Genomic DNA, 16752 nt, shown 5'->3' with positions numbered 1-16752 from the left:
TGTGGTCCTTGGACGGACTACAAAGTGCTACCAGGTGTAACGGGGCACTGCGACTTGTACTGTTTCAGTACAAGTCCACTTCACACTGCTTCAGATGTGAGTGGTGCCTCTCGTTAGGTGACGTACACTGTACGTATAGAGGAAGACTTCTCTTAAGACAAGTTAACTTAAGAGGGTAAAATGAAAACTGTATTAATATAGTTAAGTGTCTTGTTAATCTATCTTTGTAAATGTTGTCTTAACTATAAACTAATACTAAACATGTAAATGAATTCTTATCTATCTTATCTCGTAACTCTCTTTGATTACTTCTACAGCTGATTAGTCTGCGGAATAAATAGACATAATGGTCTATACCTATTTATGGATAAGAATTCAGGAAATTACTATTTAAAGTAATTTCCTCCAAATATTATCTACCTTTTGGATAATATTAATTAACAATCTTTTATTGTTAATTTCATGTAACGATACACCCCGTTACACCGTTACACAAATGACTTCATCTGCTCGCCCTCAATGACAGTCAACAACTTGGGCTTCTTCAGTACTGTTTTCCTCATGCATCTCTGCTCGAGCTGCGTCGGCATTATACAAAGATTGGGTTGTCCTCGTCTTTTCCAAGCTCAACGGAATCTTAGGCAGTTTCTGATTACTGGTATAATCCGCCGCGTTCGCAAAGACTGAGCGATAAAGCGATGGCATTCTCTTGAAAATGGCGAAAAACTTCTGCCATACTGCCTTCGAGCATTAGTAATATCTGTTTCTCCGGACGCATCTTGAAGAAGTCGACCGTGCCTAAAACTTCTTTATTCACCAGCTGGAACCACATTACGCATCATCCGGCAGCAAATTCCTGAATCAATGTAAATAAATACTTGCGAAATAATCTTATATGAGGTTTCTTTAGCCGACAGGGTAAATTTACTCGGCTATGAGCCGCTATGATGTTGGCGAGGAGGCCCGCACTGTCGAGGAAAGTTGATTTTCCACAAGACTCACTACCCAGTATCTTTGAGCAAGATCGAATGCTTGGTGTCATTACGCTGACCACAAATATCATGGATGAGGACCTGAGGGAAGCACTTGTGAATGACGATGCTTCTGAAAAGTTGGATGATAATTTTGTTATTCAAGCGGCTGAGGAGAACGTGGACCAATGAGACGTCGATGACTTCGACTTTGAAGCACACATAGCCAATTAGAAATTAATAAGAACGCGAAACTCATCAACCGGCGGTCGGCCAATGCATCGCGGCAACATTACGGACAACGAGGACTGCGTGGATGATGACGACATTAGAGCGAGTTAAAAGGACAGTGCCGATATGGCAATAGACCGTGATGAAGCACAACGAGCACTGGACGAAAGAGCAGAGTGATTTAACAGCAGCAACCCGAAACTGGTCAGAGACAGAAAGGTGAAACAAAAGAACAGAAGCGCACTTGTAAGGCAATTAAGAAGATGGAAAAATTTGCCCGGCGTGTGTAGAAGGAAGATTCGGAAGCGGCATATATGGAGAAAGAAGCGCAGCAGTCTCTGCAAATGGTGGCCGGCCGTGCATCTACCTTTAAATGCTTGCGAATAGTATATCACCAAGCACTTTTAGGTTAGTGCACCAATTGTCTGCTTTAATTTCCTGCGCTTTCGGGTGGTTAAATGGTCATGGTCAAATTATAAATTTTCTTGAATGCCCAAAATTTGAGTGAAGGCAAATTGCTGAGTTGAAGCAAAAACACCCGATACAAAACGCAAGTCGAATTAGCGACTTTTGCACTTTCCTTTGGAACTAGATAGCTATAATTAAAGGCTTCGACTTTGACTTGGAGTTTGTAAGGAATGAGAAGTGATTGGCTATCCCTGCTCCAACGCAAAGTCTTGACACAGCTGTGAAACATTGTAGCGTTTGAGACGTCTTCGGGTACATACCAGCTACCGCTCTATTCACCTTAAATAAGGTATGTATACGACTGGTTCAAAATTTAATCCAGCAGTTTAAATATCATGCCTTACAGATGCGTCACGTTGCTGCGTTGCTATTGTGTATTCTGGGTGGGAACGGCACCCCCACAGTGGCTGACCTCGAAAAGGTCATTAAGTGTTTCGGAGGAGAATTTGATCATGAACAAGCCGAAAAGCTTTTAAAGGAGCTCGAGGGTAAAAATGTTGAGGAGGTCATCAAAGCTGGCAAGTCCAAGCTTGCGAGCGTATCAGTCGGAGCTTCTGCTACGACTAGCGCTGGTGTGGATTCCGCTCCTACGTCCAAGAAAGAGGATAAAGTTGTAGTGGAGGAAGAAGAGATTGACATGGGTGGAGGCATGGACATGTTTGCTGACGATGGGGACTACTAGAATCCATCACATACACAAATTGCGGGTGGAAGTAACTTTAGCGTTAAATATCACCCATACGATGTCTACATGTCGCAATTGCTAGTGTTTGTGAAGCTCCTTATTATGTGCACGACACTTTATTCAGGCAGTAGCTTTTTTATGTTTTTCACTAGATTCACTTCAGCATACCTCAGGGAGGGTTGCGTCGTTTGAGCATCACTTTTCTCTGAACTTGCGTCACTACGAACAAAACGTTTATCATTCTTATTATAGAATCCTTGCACTCACGCGACGACAAATTCCAGCCCATCCCATCGCGGATATGCTCCCAAGCGGGAACCCTGGAAATGCCATCAGCCGCTCCAGCGGAAGCATGAAGCCTTGCGCTAGCACTGTGAGAGGCTCATTCCAATAGTACAGCAAGATAATCCCCATCAGCACAGGCTGAGCACCATAAGAAAACTAAAGTAAGATTACACAGGCAGCCGTAATCATCATGTAAAGGAGAATATACCGTTCGAATGCGATCAAATCGCTTGTAGAACTCTGATGAAACGCTCTCAGCTACCCGCTCCTCTGTCGAATAAGTCAATAAATCGTAAAAGAACATATAAAGCTGAAGTCACTTCACCTGCAAGCTGCTGCATTTCCTTCTTAAGTGCATTCATCTTGCGAGTAGCTTTGGCTTGCTCCACAAACATCTCAACCGAGTTGAGGCGGTTCACAAGTCGCAACTGAGCATTATAATCGCCCAATAATTTCCTCTCTGCCGGCGAAAGATGTGCACCACGCTCACTCAATATTTTCATGGCCAAGTCTAGTGCAAATATGACCACGGCAATGATTAGCACGTCGTAAACTTCAAGCGCCGTGATGGTCGGTAACTCTGCCATTTGACAAGTTGCTTGTAATACAAAGCGTTCGCACTTAGTAAAAATATTATCGAAAGAATACAATGGCGCAGAATATGCGTGTGCTCCGGGACTACGTAACGGCGATGGATGGGCATCAGTATGACAACGTGCCCGATGCTGTCGTCTGTCTTCTCATAACACATAGTAATCTCAAGCTGCAGATGGTTGATATTCGTCTAGAACTGCATAGCACCATCGGTGAATTAAGGCACAAGTTATACCTCCACACTGGCACCAAACCGGACGCCATGGAGCTGCTTGTATTGCACGGCGATGGATCCGTATATGCTTGTCTTGACAATGACGAGAGAAGACTTGGCTTTTATAGCGTACAAAATGGCATGCGGCTGCATATTGTGGATAATGATCCATTTTCGCTGTCGAGAAGCGGTGGCCTTGAGGACGTCTCGCGTGTCAAGAAGTACGAAATTTCCGAGGATGACTACGACAAGCGTAAGCGATGCAAATGGCCTAATGCTATGATTTTGCTGCTAACACATATTACACAAGACAATCTTATTATTTATTTGCTCATTCAACAGGCGAAAAGACGGTGCGCGCATACAAGAGGGAGCAGCTTGCTAAGGATCCAAACTGGAAGCCTATGACCATGATGAAGGTTAACCGACCAGAAAGAGACGCTAGTTCTTTTCCGGGACCGGAGAGTATTGTTAGCATGAAGGTGGGTGACCGATGTGAAGTGCAGCCCGGCGGCCGTCGCGGGTTAGTACGATTCTTGGGAGAGATCCCGGAGATTGCCTCGGGCTATTGGGTAGGGGTGCAGTTTGACGAGCCGGTCGGCAAAGCCGATGGCAGTGTTAAAGGCGTCTTTTACTTTAAATGTGAGCCAAAGTACGGCGGCTTTATCCGACCGCACAACGTTGCAGTTGGTAATTTTCCGGTGCTTGACCCACTTGAAGATTTGGTGTATTCTGGTGAGGAGGAGCTATAAATCTCATTTCAGTACATTTGGTAGTGCTCGTGCAATTTATTGCTCTATAAAACCTTTATGCTAAGTAATTGCTGAAGTCAAATCAACTCATACTTAGTGTCCCAAATGGTTTCTGCTTTTCTAACATATCTGAGCTCACATGTAGTGTAATGATTCTTTAGCCAGTAAGCTTATGCTATCCTTACACCTCCGCCTTGCGCGTGATCTCCTCGACATTCCAACGCTTTCGTTTTGACAGAGGGCGTGTTGACGATAAACGCACAAAATCGCCAATATTGCAGGCGTCTTCCTCGTCGTGAGCCATGAACTTCTTGGACTTCTTATAGTATTTGCCATACTTGGGATCTTTCACGATGCGAGTCACCTCCACTAGCACCGACTTTTGCATTTTGTTTGATACGATTTTCCCAAACAGCGGCTTCATGGTAACGACTGGGTGATTATTTGGAGGGTCAAAAGTGACAAGAATTCGAGCTTTATTTCAACCAATAATCTGCTTTTTTGTCTCCACAGCAACATTTTATTGAAGGTATATCGTAATGAGCGAAGACCACTTCGTGTCATACTTACATGTGCTTAGCGTGAAAGCGCACCAAATGAAGCTGGAAACACCATGGGGAAGCATTCACATAAATAAGGGCTTTATGGAGCAAATAGCGATCACTTCAGCGGTGATCGTACTCACGGTTATGCTCTGGCGGTGCACTGCTCGTTTCAACGCGACGCTAAAGAAGAAGCTTCGCGTCGGAGACGAAAGTGAAAACGCCATTGATGGAGACAATGAAACAGAAGACGTAAATTCGTCGCAAGACGGAAACTTGATTTTGAAAGGAGAAAATAGTTATCATTACACACATCAAAATCCAGTTGCCATGACTGAAGGTGTGGTTAGGACCACGGTATCGTCCTACGGCTGGAGTGACAGCAAGAAGTCTGTCAGGTGTGCATACTTGTGATATTGCGAACATGACTTTCTCTCTTATTGTACTCAATTTTTAATTTCGTACACAGCATATACTTGACGGACGCCGCTATTAAAGAAATGGAGATTAATCAATTAATATTGGTGAGTCAAGACTTATCGGGTGTTAAAATGTGGTGCGCCATTTGACGAGTTCTTATTGTTATTTATCAAAGAAATGGACTAGCATATCGCTGTCGCTAAATTTGCTAGATGCTCCTGGTGGGCACACGATTAAAAATCTTATTATCTCGTCGTTGTTCCACGAGATCACAGACGCAACATGGACCGTTTCCAAGGATACTCTTACAATTACACTGATAAAAGCCTTGGAGCTACCGTGGAATTCGTTAAACGGAGCTGCTAAAAAGATGGAGGACCATATTGAATACGACGGCGCTTTTTATGAATAGGCTTTTCATCCAGGTCCGAAATTTGGTGAATCCACGCTTGTTGAATGCATTTTGTTCATATCGGTAGGTATCGGTAGGCTATATACTCGTACTTCATTATTTGCATCGGAAGTCACATGATTTGGCCTTGGATGCTTTCTGCTTAATGTTTTAATAGATGTGATTCAGCTCTAATTGTGGACATCAAAGTTTGAGATGCGCAAAGCGTAAACAACAGTATGGAGCTATTTTTTTACATTAAAGCAACACTATGTGAAGATCATTCGGCACTGCCTCAGCTGTAAACGTAATAGTGTCGCGAAATGCATCATGATACCTTACAAATATTGAAATAGTTATCCTTAGACAAATGCATGATGCATGTTAAAATGCGTTGAATGTCGAATTCCACGTGCACGATTTGAAAGCGTGTTATCGTAAGAAACGCATGTCATGTAATTTTATTATGTGCTATATTTAGTGTCACCCCTAGTGGGGAACGACTTAAATTTCCTCAATCAGCACGCTAATGAGCTATACCGTATTCTTAACATCGTCATTTTCCTCCTTCAGAACAGACAGTAGGTTGGTTGAAGAGCTTGAACCTTTGCTAGTTAAACACTTTACGGTGCTTCCAATGCTGGACCTTTCGTCGTCCTTCAACTCCATTATTTTAGGCACATCCGTCGTAAATTGTTGCTCAGTCGCGTTTCTTTCAATTTGTGGGACCATCTCTATCAAATCGTGGACGATGGGGTAATTACTTGCTTCGGACGCTAGAGCAACAATTATCACTGGAAATTCAACAATAGCTTTCCGCTTCAGGTTGCTTTCAAGGCTCTGGTTGCCGTTTAGTCGGTAAAACTGTGGCTGTGATGCTGAAGTAAATTCTTTACGCAACAAAAGCTCAATGTTGTTTTTCCAACTGAGCACAGCATATTTTTTTAGCTTTCCACGGGTAGCTAAATTCTCCTGCAGCTAATACAAACATCAGATTCTGCCTAAAAAAATGCATAGCGCTATTGAACAATTTACCTGACATGAAGATAGATATTTTGCGAGCAGTTCGAATAGGGTTTCACGTTCGTTCGCTCGTTTTTCAAAATAATTAACGGATACCTCGGCACTAGGAAATACCCATTCAACACGCCAGAACATCGTATTTTTCTTTGTATCCATGTAGGATGAGTTACGTGAACGTTTGCTCATACCAGGAGCGAGAAGGGTTAACGATATCCCTCGTTTCTCCGAGTGGTCTGCAAATATTTGCACAGCATTTGGAAAGCGCGCTATCCAGTCCGCAGCAATGTCAGGATTAATTGGTCCATTCGTCGCTATCCTTCGCTTTTTACAAGTGTAGCGCCGTACATTGGCATTTAAGTGGCTTCGAGACCTTGCTGCACGACTGGCTGAGCGTGATACTTCTTCCAGGAAGAAGAAATCTAGCAAGCACAATCAGTAAGAAAGTATTCAAGTAAGCTGCGACGCGTCCAATACCACTTACCGCTGGATAGATCTGAGTCTGTGAACTTCTTAACTTCAACAAACTTCGTACGATTGCGCTTTCCGCTGCAATTCATCTGTGATCGTAACGACACAATGAAAGCTTAGTACGAATGGGCAGCAAAATAGACAGCTCGCACCTTCTTCTTGTGCGCTACGCAGCAATGTAAAGAGCATGTGATGCACTCACAACGCGGACAACGGTACTTAACATCGCTCTTGCCACAATTAAAGCACGCCGTCACTTCCATTTTATTCGACAATTGCAGCTCCATATGCGCTTCCGTCCCACGCTTGTTGCCTTTGCTTTCCATTGCTTGGTTGGCAGTCATTTTCGTATTTAATACAATTTCCCAGCCATTTCTGCGATAGTCGTTGCAGCCATGGACATGGGCATTGATCTCGAGATTGATGAGAGCAAGCTGTGGGAACCGACTAAGCGTCAGGCTTATATGGATGCATTACCAGACATGACCCTATTCGAGGACCATGTAGTGGAAGGAGATGAGATGGCGGAGGCGATCAAGGTGCTGATTGAGGATGGCGAGACGGCGGAAAGTTTGGCTTTGCACTGGAAGAATCAAGGCAATGACATGTTTTCCGATGGGAAAAAGGCCCATCGAGGATACTTTCAAACCGCCATTAACTATTATAGTGATGCGCTTACTTATGCATACAAATCGCTGGCGTTGCCTTACGCAGAGCGAGACTTGTCTTATGACATAAATAAGCTTACGTCGCAGATCCTGTGCAATCGAGCAGCCGTGCAACTGGAACTTAAAAACTACGCGAGCTGTCGCTCGGATGCCGCCAAGGCCATCAACTTTGACCCTACCAATGTTAAAGCCTACTACCGCGGTGCTAAGGCCTCCAGATTGCTGCGCAAGCCATCCGACACTTTGCGCTACTGTGAAGAAGGTCTCAAGATCGATCTGCAGAATAAGCTGCTGCTAAATCTGCAGGCCGAAGGACGCAAACTTGTGCAAGAATTGCGAGTAGAGAAGTTGAAGCATGAGAGGGAACGCATGACACGCCGCGCCGCCACGGACAAATACCGCAAGCTTTGTGCTGCTCGGGGCGTCCGTGTGGGCCGCGCTTTAGTTGATGATGAGCGCGTGTGCCAGTACGAAGGCAAGGCTGAGTTGGACCCTGAGAGCGGCAGAATGTACTGGCCAGTGCTCTTTCTGTATGAACAGCATGGCACGTCAGATTTTGTGCAGTGTTTTGGTGAGCACGATACGTTCATTGAGCATCTTGCGAACATGTTTCCGGAGGATGGCCCATATGCCGAATGGGACGTAAAAAATGAGTTTGTAGCATCTAAGCTGGCCGTGTACGCGGCGGCGGATATGGTTCTGCCATACTTGACACCGAAAGAGTGGCACGTGCGTCTAAGTGGAGACAAAGAGGAGGATGATGAAGAGGCAAAACGCATTCAGTTGGAGGAAAAGCTCAAGTCGAAGATGCAGAATTGGATTGAGGTGTCGCCTTTCTGCACGCTACAGAATCTGTTGACCCACAAGCAGTATGTGGTGCCTGGTATTCCCGTGCTAAATATTTTTGCGCGGGACTCGGAGGCGCTTAATGCTTTTCTTAAGCATATCAAACGGAGAGTAATTTTGCTCGATGCACAGCAGCAAGTAATTAATGGATGATGTGATTATTTTATTTTTTAAAGAACAATCATTAATAACAAAGTCAGGCGAACTGCATTAAATCGTGTCAACTTGAGTTTCGAATGAAAACGTAATTCCGTTATCACTGAAGAACAGACCCTGCCTTGGGTTTATAGTTACACGTATATTCTTGGGTAGTTAGTTACACGTATTTGGCAACTGGAGCCATTTGTGAAAGGCCTCATCTGTAATGGCACACATCGGTTGGAGAACCGTTGTTGTGGTACATTTACTTTATGGGTAACATACCCTTTTATCTAATTTTAAAATAGTTAGTTACTTAAATCCCATTTATTATGGGTAACAAATGTGGTCGCCGCCAGATATAAATCTGGCGGCCAAAATCTATTTTAAATTAGCTAGGGTAAGGTTTTTAATTTTAAAAATTAAAAAAAGTGCAGCTCCCACTTTTGATCTTAAAGCGTCAAGTGCCTTATTAAGGCTTGCGCATTGATCTGTAAGTGATAGAAGCATATTTAAGGTATATCCTCTTGGGCACAAGTTTTACGAAGCCCTGAATCCCCTGAACTAGGATTACTTAAGCTTTAATAGCTTGTACGACTACCTGAGTTGTTAAACCCATTAGTTCAATTGAACTAAGTGACTCCTGAGTCTGAAAGTCTTCCTTTGACCTTAGGAGCGAGGTAGCTCCGCTACACCTGGTAGCACTCGTAGTCAATCTACGCCTGAGTCTTTTCAAGGCTAAACCCTCACGAACGAAAATGAAAAAGATTCGAGAACTGTCAGCAGCGCAACGCGCAGCTTATGACAAGCTCAAAACGTTATTTGGGCTTGAACACGTGGAATTCATTATCTCCCAGGGACCAGAGTTCCTGCATGCAAGGCTTGAAGCCTGCATGCGATACGAAGCCTCCCTGATCGGTCAGGTACATATACTTGCCATGTGGATCTGCTGACCCTACTTCATCCTTTGAAGGTGAGCCACTTGCTGTCGAAGGGTCTCGACCTGCTCGCGAAGAGTCGCCAACTCATCACTCTGAAGTTGCTTCTCGGCATAGAGGCGCTGGGGGACATCAAAGGATTGGTCCTTCACAGACTCGAGAGCAACGAGACGAGTCTCGAGATCACCGCGAAGAGTGCCCAGAGTTGAGCCAGCCTCCTCAACGACACCAAGAAGTCGAACATGGCTCAAGCCACGGATCTTCTCGGTCTCCTGCAACTTTAGGACATCGTCCTGAGTCTGCTGAAGCCTCGATTCGAACTCGGTCTTCGACACGGAAGCCTGTGTCGCCTTCGCTTCCAAGGCATCATGGCGCGAGTCACACTCGATCGCATGAGCCTCAAGGTTTTGACAGCGAGTCTTCAGATCCGAGGAGTGCATGTGCAGCTCCTCAATCTGTTCGCGATGAGCGCTCTTCCACTTCCAGAGCCTCTCAATCGTTTTCTCGTTCAGCCCCACCTCCGTTGATTGATTCTCACGGAGAACGNGATTGGTAAAAATAGGTATTTATATTTAATACGATTAAATATAAATCAGTCTAAAAACTACTTCCTACTTGGCAAGTGCGCACGAGGAGTCGGATCACCGCTTCCGTAACGACACGTATACCAGAGTACTTAGTGCGTTGGGTGACGTCGATAAGGCGCCCACCAGAACTACCTCACTGCACACGAGAGTAGAAGGTCAAAGCTCTTCCTCGCTGTGCTAGGGTGTGTGTCTAAGTAGAGCGTGGTCGAATTAAGACGTGCCCGCCTACAATGCGCATCCTCCAGAAATGGCGATTGTATATATGCTCTACACGTCGGGATAACGATAACGTCCATTTTTTTGCCAGCCTTAATCGGATGACGTCAGTTTCCTTGCTGGGCAATATCGCCTTCAATGTGAATAATGGATCCCATAGTAGTTTACCCTTGTGTATGCGATGCACACTGAGTGGCGGTTTAATTGAATACACACGTGTTATGTAGGCGGGCACATTTTAATGCGGCGACGCTTTACTTAGGACACACCCTAGCACAGCGAGGAAGCGGATAGACTGTCTTCTCTTGCGTGCAGTGAGGTAGTTGTGGTGGGCGTCTTAGCGACCTCAGCCAACGCACTAAGTACTCTAGTAAAGTGTCGTCACGGAAGCGGTAATCCAGCTCCTCCTGCGCACTTACTAAGTAGGAAGTAGTTTTCAGACTGATTTATATTTAATCGTATTAATTATAAAAACCTATTTTACCAATCAAAATGTCATCTCTGTAGATAATACTTAATATGTATTGCGAGCGTATCTTTCTAGATACCTCGCGTAACGGATGACGCTAGCCGTCATCACGGATGGCCCTAGGCGTCATCCCACAAATGTGCACCACACCCGAGTGCTGGGTCTAATTACTTTAATTTAGTAATTGACCATCCTCTTAAGTACACAAAGTGTACATAACGGGGACTGTGTAACATTAGGGCAACTTTAGCCCGTTACATCATCCATCCCTTTAAGAAAAAAATTACATTTTGAAATTCTTTAAAGAGGAACGAGGAACTGCGAGCAGCTTTACGCGCCGCTAGTTCACTCAATCACTCTAGCCACCTGTGTTCACATACGCGTCGCCAAAGATGCCACCGTGAAGGGGCCACGTTGGTGGGTCGTCTACGAAGACGCTCACTCAAACTCGCACTAAGCGCACGCGCCACTTTAACACGCCGGCAGCATCTAATGCCTTAGTCGAAACGCCGACAGCTACTGCTGCTGTCGCGTTAACGGGGCTTAAGGATCCATCCCACTTTATCAGTGAGGATGTTGATCCGTCGCTCATTGTCGACTACAATGAGTCGACACTGTTGCCGTCACCTCATAGTAGTGATGCGGACAACGAGCTCATGAGGAAGGATGCTGGCGCATTATTGCCCATCCAAACTTCTCTAATTGCTCACAACATGGAGACAGCAACATTTACGAAGGCTGTCTCGTCGTCTGCGCTGCATAGCGCAGCGACCATTAATGAGAGCGCTTCCCATAAAGGCGCAGCTGCTTCTCCGTTAGGTAAAACCACAACGCCTTATACTCAGACCATTATCCATAATGGTTCTGAGATAGAGGATTCTGAGCCTAATGCTCCGACAACAATACGTGGGGTATTGATCGGTTCCCAAGAGTAAAAAAAAATCGTCGCTTAACCTCTCCATTGAACGAGGATCTGACACCTTTGCCTCACGAGCGGTGGACAAACAACCTTCCAACAAGGAAGCCTTGATTCCCACCCGCATATATCAGTGCAGGCGGCGCCCGATAGGAGTAGCTATCTCGCCCACCTAATCGCGGCTGCCTTACCTTCGTCCGTTCAGTCGCATGCTGCTGAACGACGTATTGCGGATCTCGAGGGTCAAGTCTCGCGACTGACCTCGGATCTCGTTGATGTCCGAGCGAAGGATCGTCAGGGTTATGAACGCCTGAAGACTCGGTTGGACCTTCTAAAAAAGATAATGTTGAGAAATCCGCGCTACTCGCGTGATGTGACTCGCTCTCCGAGTCCTGTTCGTGGTGGGAGGAGTCGGTCGGCTGATAGTTTTTCGCCATCTCCGTCCTTCTCACCCGAACGACGCTCGACTCACAGTCGGCGTCACCATCGGTCTCCTTAAACGGATGGTGTAATGGGCCTCTCATTACATGTCTTAGTACTTACCATAGTACATATCTCAAAGGTGCTGGGCACCGGAGATGAGACGGAGGGAAGCGGGACATGTCTCTACAGGGTAAGACATGGGAGCCAGGGCTAAAAGTAGCCAGTTGTGCTCTAGATTAAGTGATGACGCCGCATCGTCATTACTCATCTTCCTAGAAACCATCTGGCGACACTGCATCGTCGACATGAGAGTTTCAAGTTCAAGTTCAAAGCTTCCCAGTCGAAGTTCAAGATTTACATTCAAGTACAGAATGATGGTTCCTGCTTGGGAACTACACTGGTGACGCGTCCAACGTGTCTCTACCGGTTGAAGTGAGTGGCGTGAGCCAGTCACTTCGCAGGGAATTTTTCACAGGACTTCTATGGGTTGAACCTCAGTGTATTCAAGGTTTTATATATCAGTTCGTAGGTTTTATTCATGCATAAGTAGGTTTCACTTGTAAAACCTCTAGGAGCCCTTGAGGCTAATTAGGAGGAGCGACAGGAACCATAACAGCTTTTCAAATCAGTTGTTATTTTACCTCCAACCTCGCAAGCGCCCTCCAACGTTTCCTCCCCACGGTTCAGTCTCCTCTTGTAGTGAGCTGAACAAGGGACTTGGCCTAGTCCCATTACACCTGGTAGCACTTTGAGGAGTCCTTCCAATTCCTTGACTTGGCCAGTGTGCTCTGTTTCCCATTTTTCCCACGGAATCATGGATACATTGAGAGAGAACTTCCCCCACCTATCCGATCCGGAGTGGGCGGCGTATGAGCGCATGGTCACTATCTTCGGCGAAGCAAGTGTGATCAACATGTTGAACACCTTCAATCCCGAAGCGCAGAAGTTGACGGCGCTCAACTTCATGCACCAGGAGGTTGTTGGAGCGCAACGGCAGACCACAACTCCTGCCGCAAGAGTTGCGCCTCTAAAACTCGATGTGAACCATTACAAAGGTGGCGAGGATGAGCCCCTTTTACGTTGGTTCGTCGAGATTGATACAGCCTTGAGAGTTCGGCAGATCTATTATCCCGATCATCAAGTTGCTTTCGCGATGTGGAAGCTCGGTGGACGTGCGAGAAGCTGGGCATTCGCTCGTCGACTCACCGACCCAGGATGCTTCCCGGACTATGAAGCCTTCAAGTACGAGTTGAAGCTAGCGTTCGAGCCGCCGAAGAACGAATTCCGAGCTCGAGCTGAGTTTCTGGACCTGCGCCAAGGACGTCTGGAGTTGCACGACTACGCGCAACGCGCTCGATACCTAGTGTCGAGTATCGTGAGCGATCCAGTCGATTATGCCACTCAGGTCGTCACGTTCATGAAAGGTCTGAACGATGGTCCAGTGAAGACTCAGCTGTTCCGAGAGTATCCGGAGACGATGGAAGACGCGATTAATCGCGCTCTTCAGGAAAAGTTCAGTCTTCGCCAAGCTCGCATCCACCAGAGTTCAATCCGGCAGCCGCGCCAGCAGTACCAGCCGCGCCAGCAGTACCAGCCGCGCCAGCAGTACCAGCCACGCCAGTACTACGACGCACCCGAGCCAATGGATCTGACCGCTGTGTCCACACAAGCCAACGGGAATACGCGGTCGAGAACCGATTTTAAGTGTTTCCGATGTGATCGGATGGGCCACTTTGCTCGAGATTGCCGAGCGTCGGTCAACAACAGGCCGCTCTCGCAGCGATCCCGCCCAACTTCGTCAGGTCGTGCTTTCAGCCGACCTCAGGGGCGGAGCGAACAAGCAAAAAACGGCAACGACCAGTAGGTGCGGGGGTCCCTACTGGCCGAGAATCAAGTTCTGCGATGACGGTGGAGTCACAGGACTTGGGCCCCAACGTGCAACCTGCACACATGAAGTCCACCAAGACGAAGACCAGTGTCGATCAGCGGTAAAGCTGATAGTCTTGGACGTATAGGTGAATGAGTCAGCTCCACCTTTGCGTGCCCCGATTGACACAGGTGCCTCGAACAACTTTGTTCGAGAGCGTGCCCTCTCAGATAGCAACGTATTTGCACCTGATGTGAAGCAAATGGGCAAGATGGTTGTTCGACTCGCGGATGGATCGACAACCCAGATGGTGAAAAGAGTTGTTACTCTACACCTGGGATGTGAAGTTTTCCGAGGAGAAGATGAATTTATCCTTCTCGACCTCGATGACAAGTACGATATGATACTTGTGATGCGCTACCAGCCAAAAATTGATTGGAGACGGCATCTTATCAGTGTTCAAGGTTCGAACACAGTGCAGAGGGAATCTGCTGATGAGGAACAAGTACTATGGGTATACGCCTCGGTTGAAGAAGTTCCAGATCCCTTTAGTGATTTCGCGGCGTGCGATGGCCCCGCATCTTCACAGAGTGGATCTGTTGAGCACAAGAAGGAAGCGCACCGACCAAGAAAAACTAAGAAGGCTCAACCGAAGTCGTGGAGAGTCGCAACGAATGAGAACGTTCAACTCGTTCGTTGTGATCCGTCATGCGAAGCTGGTCCAGTTGATTTACGTACCTCTGAACAAGGTATGCATTCTCCTGCCACGCTAACTGACGAAGGAAACATCAACGGCCACGATGTTTCAAGCGAAGAACATGTCCAAGCTATTGCTTGTGACGATGTTGGCACAGGGTGTCTGCAACGTGAAGGTTGATAATCCCCCAAGCTCGTTATCAAGTTTGCTCTCTCTGGGAGAAACGAGCAAGAAGTCGTTCCTCCGCAGTCTCAAGAATGGCGAGATTGCCCAAGTGTGTATGATCGTTGTAATAGCCGATCGCGAAGAAATAAATACTTCGTCCAACATGGACATGAAAGTACTGGAAGACAAGACCCGGATTGAGAGATACGAAACTCAGTCGTGGGATACGCTCAAGGGAAACGCAGTGTACGAACTTGCACTGGAGTTTAAAGACATCTTGCCAGACAAGGTACCAGAGGAACTCCAGGTGCACCGTGGAGTCCATCATGAGATTGACTTGTCTCCTGGTACCAAGTATTGCGCCACGAGACAGTGGCCGTTGCCCAAGGAACAAGTCGAGGCGATCTACAAGTTCTTCGAGCAGCGTCGGACAGCTGGTCATGTGCGTGAGAGCAAGTCCTTCGCACAGCAGCCCAACATTCTGTGTTAAGAAGGCAACGGGTGGTTGGCTAATTGTTCATGCTTTCAACAAGCTGAATGACGCCACCTTTCCTGCTCAGACACCTGTTCCTCGGAAAGACATGAGTCTTGACGGGATGGTAAATAGCACAGTCTTCAGCACCTTGGATTTGTTGGATGGGTTCTATCAGATCCGAATGCGCGAGGCTGATGTTCCTCTGACAGCAGTTAGCACGCCAAGCGGAATGCTGTGGGAATGGCTCGTGATGCCACAAGGGTTAAAGAATGCGCCAGCGACGTTCAATCGCATAGTGACAAACATTCTTCGTCCCTTACGTGACTTTGCTCCGAGTTATTTTGACGACATCTTCGTCCACAGCAAGGCCACGTATAACCGTGCGGACTTGGATGTTCACCTCGATCACTTACGACGCCTATTCGAAGTGATGCGAGAGAACAAGCTCTACCCGAATCTGAAGAAGTGTATCTTCTGCGCGCCAGAAATCCCAGTCCTTGGCTGCTTTGTTAACAAGAACGGTATCCGCGCTGACCCAGAGAAGATCAAAGTGATCGACAAATGGCCTGCACCTCAGAACATGAAGCAACTGCGCCAGTGGTTGGGTCTGGCCAATTACCTCCACAAGTAGACACGAAACTACGCTGACATGACTCAGCCGCCTACGTGCCTCCTCAAGAAGGACGTTGAGTGGAAGTGGGAACAGGAACATGAAGTGGCTTTCGAGTTGGTCAAAAGGAGCTTGCGTGAAGCGCCAGTTCTTGCGCTTCCTGATGACAACGAGCCTTTCCATGTTGTCTGCGATGCGAGTGATTACGCCATTGGTTGTGCATTAATGCAGCACGATGCCAATGACCGAGAGAGAGTTATCTCCTATCAATCGCGGAAAATAAGGCCAGCAGAACGGAACTACCCGGCTCACGACAAAGACTTATTGGCTATGAAATACTCTTTTGTGAAACTCCGAGTCCACCTTCTCGGTGAAGAGCGCTTTGTGGTCTACACAGATCATGCGTCATTGCGCACTGCCGTGAAGACCCCTCACTTATCCCAGAGGATGGCACGATGGATTGCATTCTTCTCGGAGTACAACTTTGTTGTACACTACAAGCCAGGCAAGACAATCATCCTTGCTGATGCGTTATCGAGACGTCCGGATTATGACTCTCGATTGATAGAGGATGTGCCAAGCGCCGCCTGCAAGAGTTGTCCAAGTGATCAAGATGAATATAAAAAAGCCTTAGAAAAATCTCAAAAAATATATTACCTGGCCGCAATAAAATACCCATATACCTTCTATGGG

At 46.7% G+C, this 16752-nt stretch overlaps 7 protein-coding genes across 7 annotated transcripts; 4 read left to right on the top strand and 3 right to left on the bottom strand.

Annotated features, from left to right (window-relative positions):
* Window positions 1-2016: 2016 nt before the first annotated feature.
* Window positions 2017-2352, top strand: CCR75_006495 (uncharacterized protein; the record flags this gene model as incomplete). Its single annotated transcript, XM_067964565.1, has 1 exon — window positions 2017-2352. One exon carries the CDS (start codon window positions 2017-2019, stop codon window positions 2350-2352), a length of 336 nt encoding a protein of 111 aa, XP_067820959.1.
* Window positions 2353-2601: 249 nt separating this feature from the next.
* On the bottom strand, window positions 2602-3227 carry CCR75_006496 (uncharacterized protein; the record flags this gene model as incomplete). The annotated part of the gene is made up of 3 exons (XM_067964566.1): window positions 2602-2778; window positions 2849-2910; window positions 2966-3227. 3 exons carry the CDS (start codon window positions 3225-3227, stop codon window positions 2602-2604), a joined length of 501 nt encoding a protein of 166 aa, XP_067820991.1.
* Window positions 3228-3289: 62 nt separating this feature from the next.
* On the top strand, window positions 3290-4631 carry CCR75_006497 (uncharacterized protein; the record flags this gene model as incomplete). The annotated part of the gene is made up of 2 exons (XM_067964567.1): window positions 3290-3701; window positions 3791-4631. 2 exons carry the CDS (start codon window positions 3290-3292, stop codon window positions 4198-4200), a joined length of 822 nt encoding a protein of 273 aa, XP_067820992.1. The 3' UTR covers window positions 4201-4631.
* CCR75_006498 (uncharacterized protein) lies at window positions 4382-4624 on the bottom strand (the record flags this gene model as incomplete). The annotated part of the gene is made up of 1 exon (XM_067964568.1): window positions 4382-4624. The coding sequence occupies one exon, from the start codon at window positions 4622-4624 to the stop codon at window positions 4382-4384; it is 243 nt and encodes an 80-aa protein (XP_067820953.1).
* Window positions 4632-6087: 1456 nt separating the features above from the next.
* CCR75_006499 (uncharacterized protein) lies at window positions 6088-7388 on the bottom strand (the record flags this gene model as incomplete). Its single annotated transcript, XM_067964569.1, has 4 exons — window positions 6088-6525; window positions 6589-6995; window positions 7058-7133; window positions 7197-7388. 4 exons carry the CDS (start codon window positions 7386-7388, stop codon window positions 6088-6090), a joined length of 1113 nt encoding a protein of 370 aa, XP_067820990.1.
* Window positions 7389-7439: 51 nt separating this feature from the next.
* CCR75_006500 (uncharacterized protein) lies at window positions 7440-8711 on the top strand (the record flags this gene model as incomplete). Its single annotated transcript, XM_067964570.1, has 1 exon — window positions 7440-8711. One exon carries the CDS (start codon window positions 7440-7442, stop codon window positions 8709-8711), a length of 1272 nt encoding a protein of 423 aa, XP_067821164.1.
* Window positions 8712-14912: 6201 nt separating this feature from the next.
* Window positions 14913-15464, top strand: CCR75_006501 (uncharacterized protein; the record flags this gene model as incomplete). Its single annotated transcript, XM_067964571.1, has 1 exon — window positions 14913-15464. One exon carries the CDS (start codon window positions 14913-14915, stop codon window positions 15462-15464), a length of 552 nt encoding a protein of 183 aa, XP_067821165.1.
* Window positions 15465-16752: the final 1288 nt, after the last annotated feature.

Source organism: Bremia lactucae, linkage group LG5, assembly GCF_004359215.1.
Source record: "Bremia lactucae strain SF5 linkage group LG5, whole genome shotgun sequence".
In the NCBI taxonomy this organism is placed as follows: domain Eukaryota; phylum Oomycota; class Peronosporomycetes; order Peronosporales; family Peronosporaceae; genus Bremia; species Bremia lactucae.
Note: the sequence above shows the minus strand (reverse complement) of the source record. Positions and strands in the feature narration are given on the sequence as shown.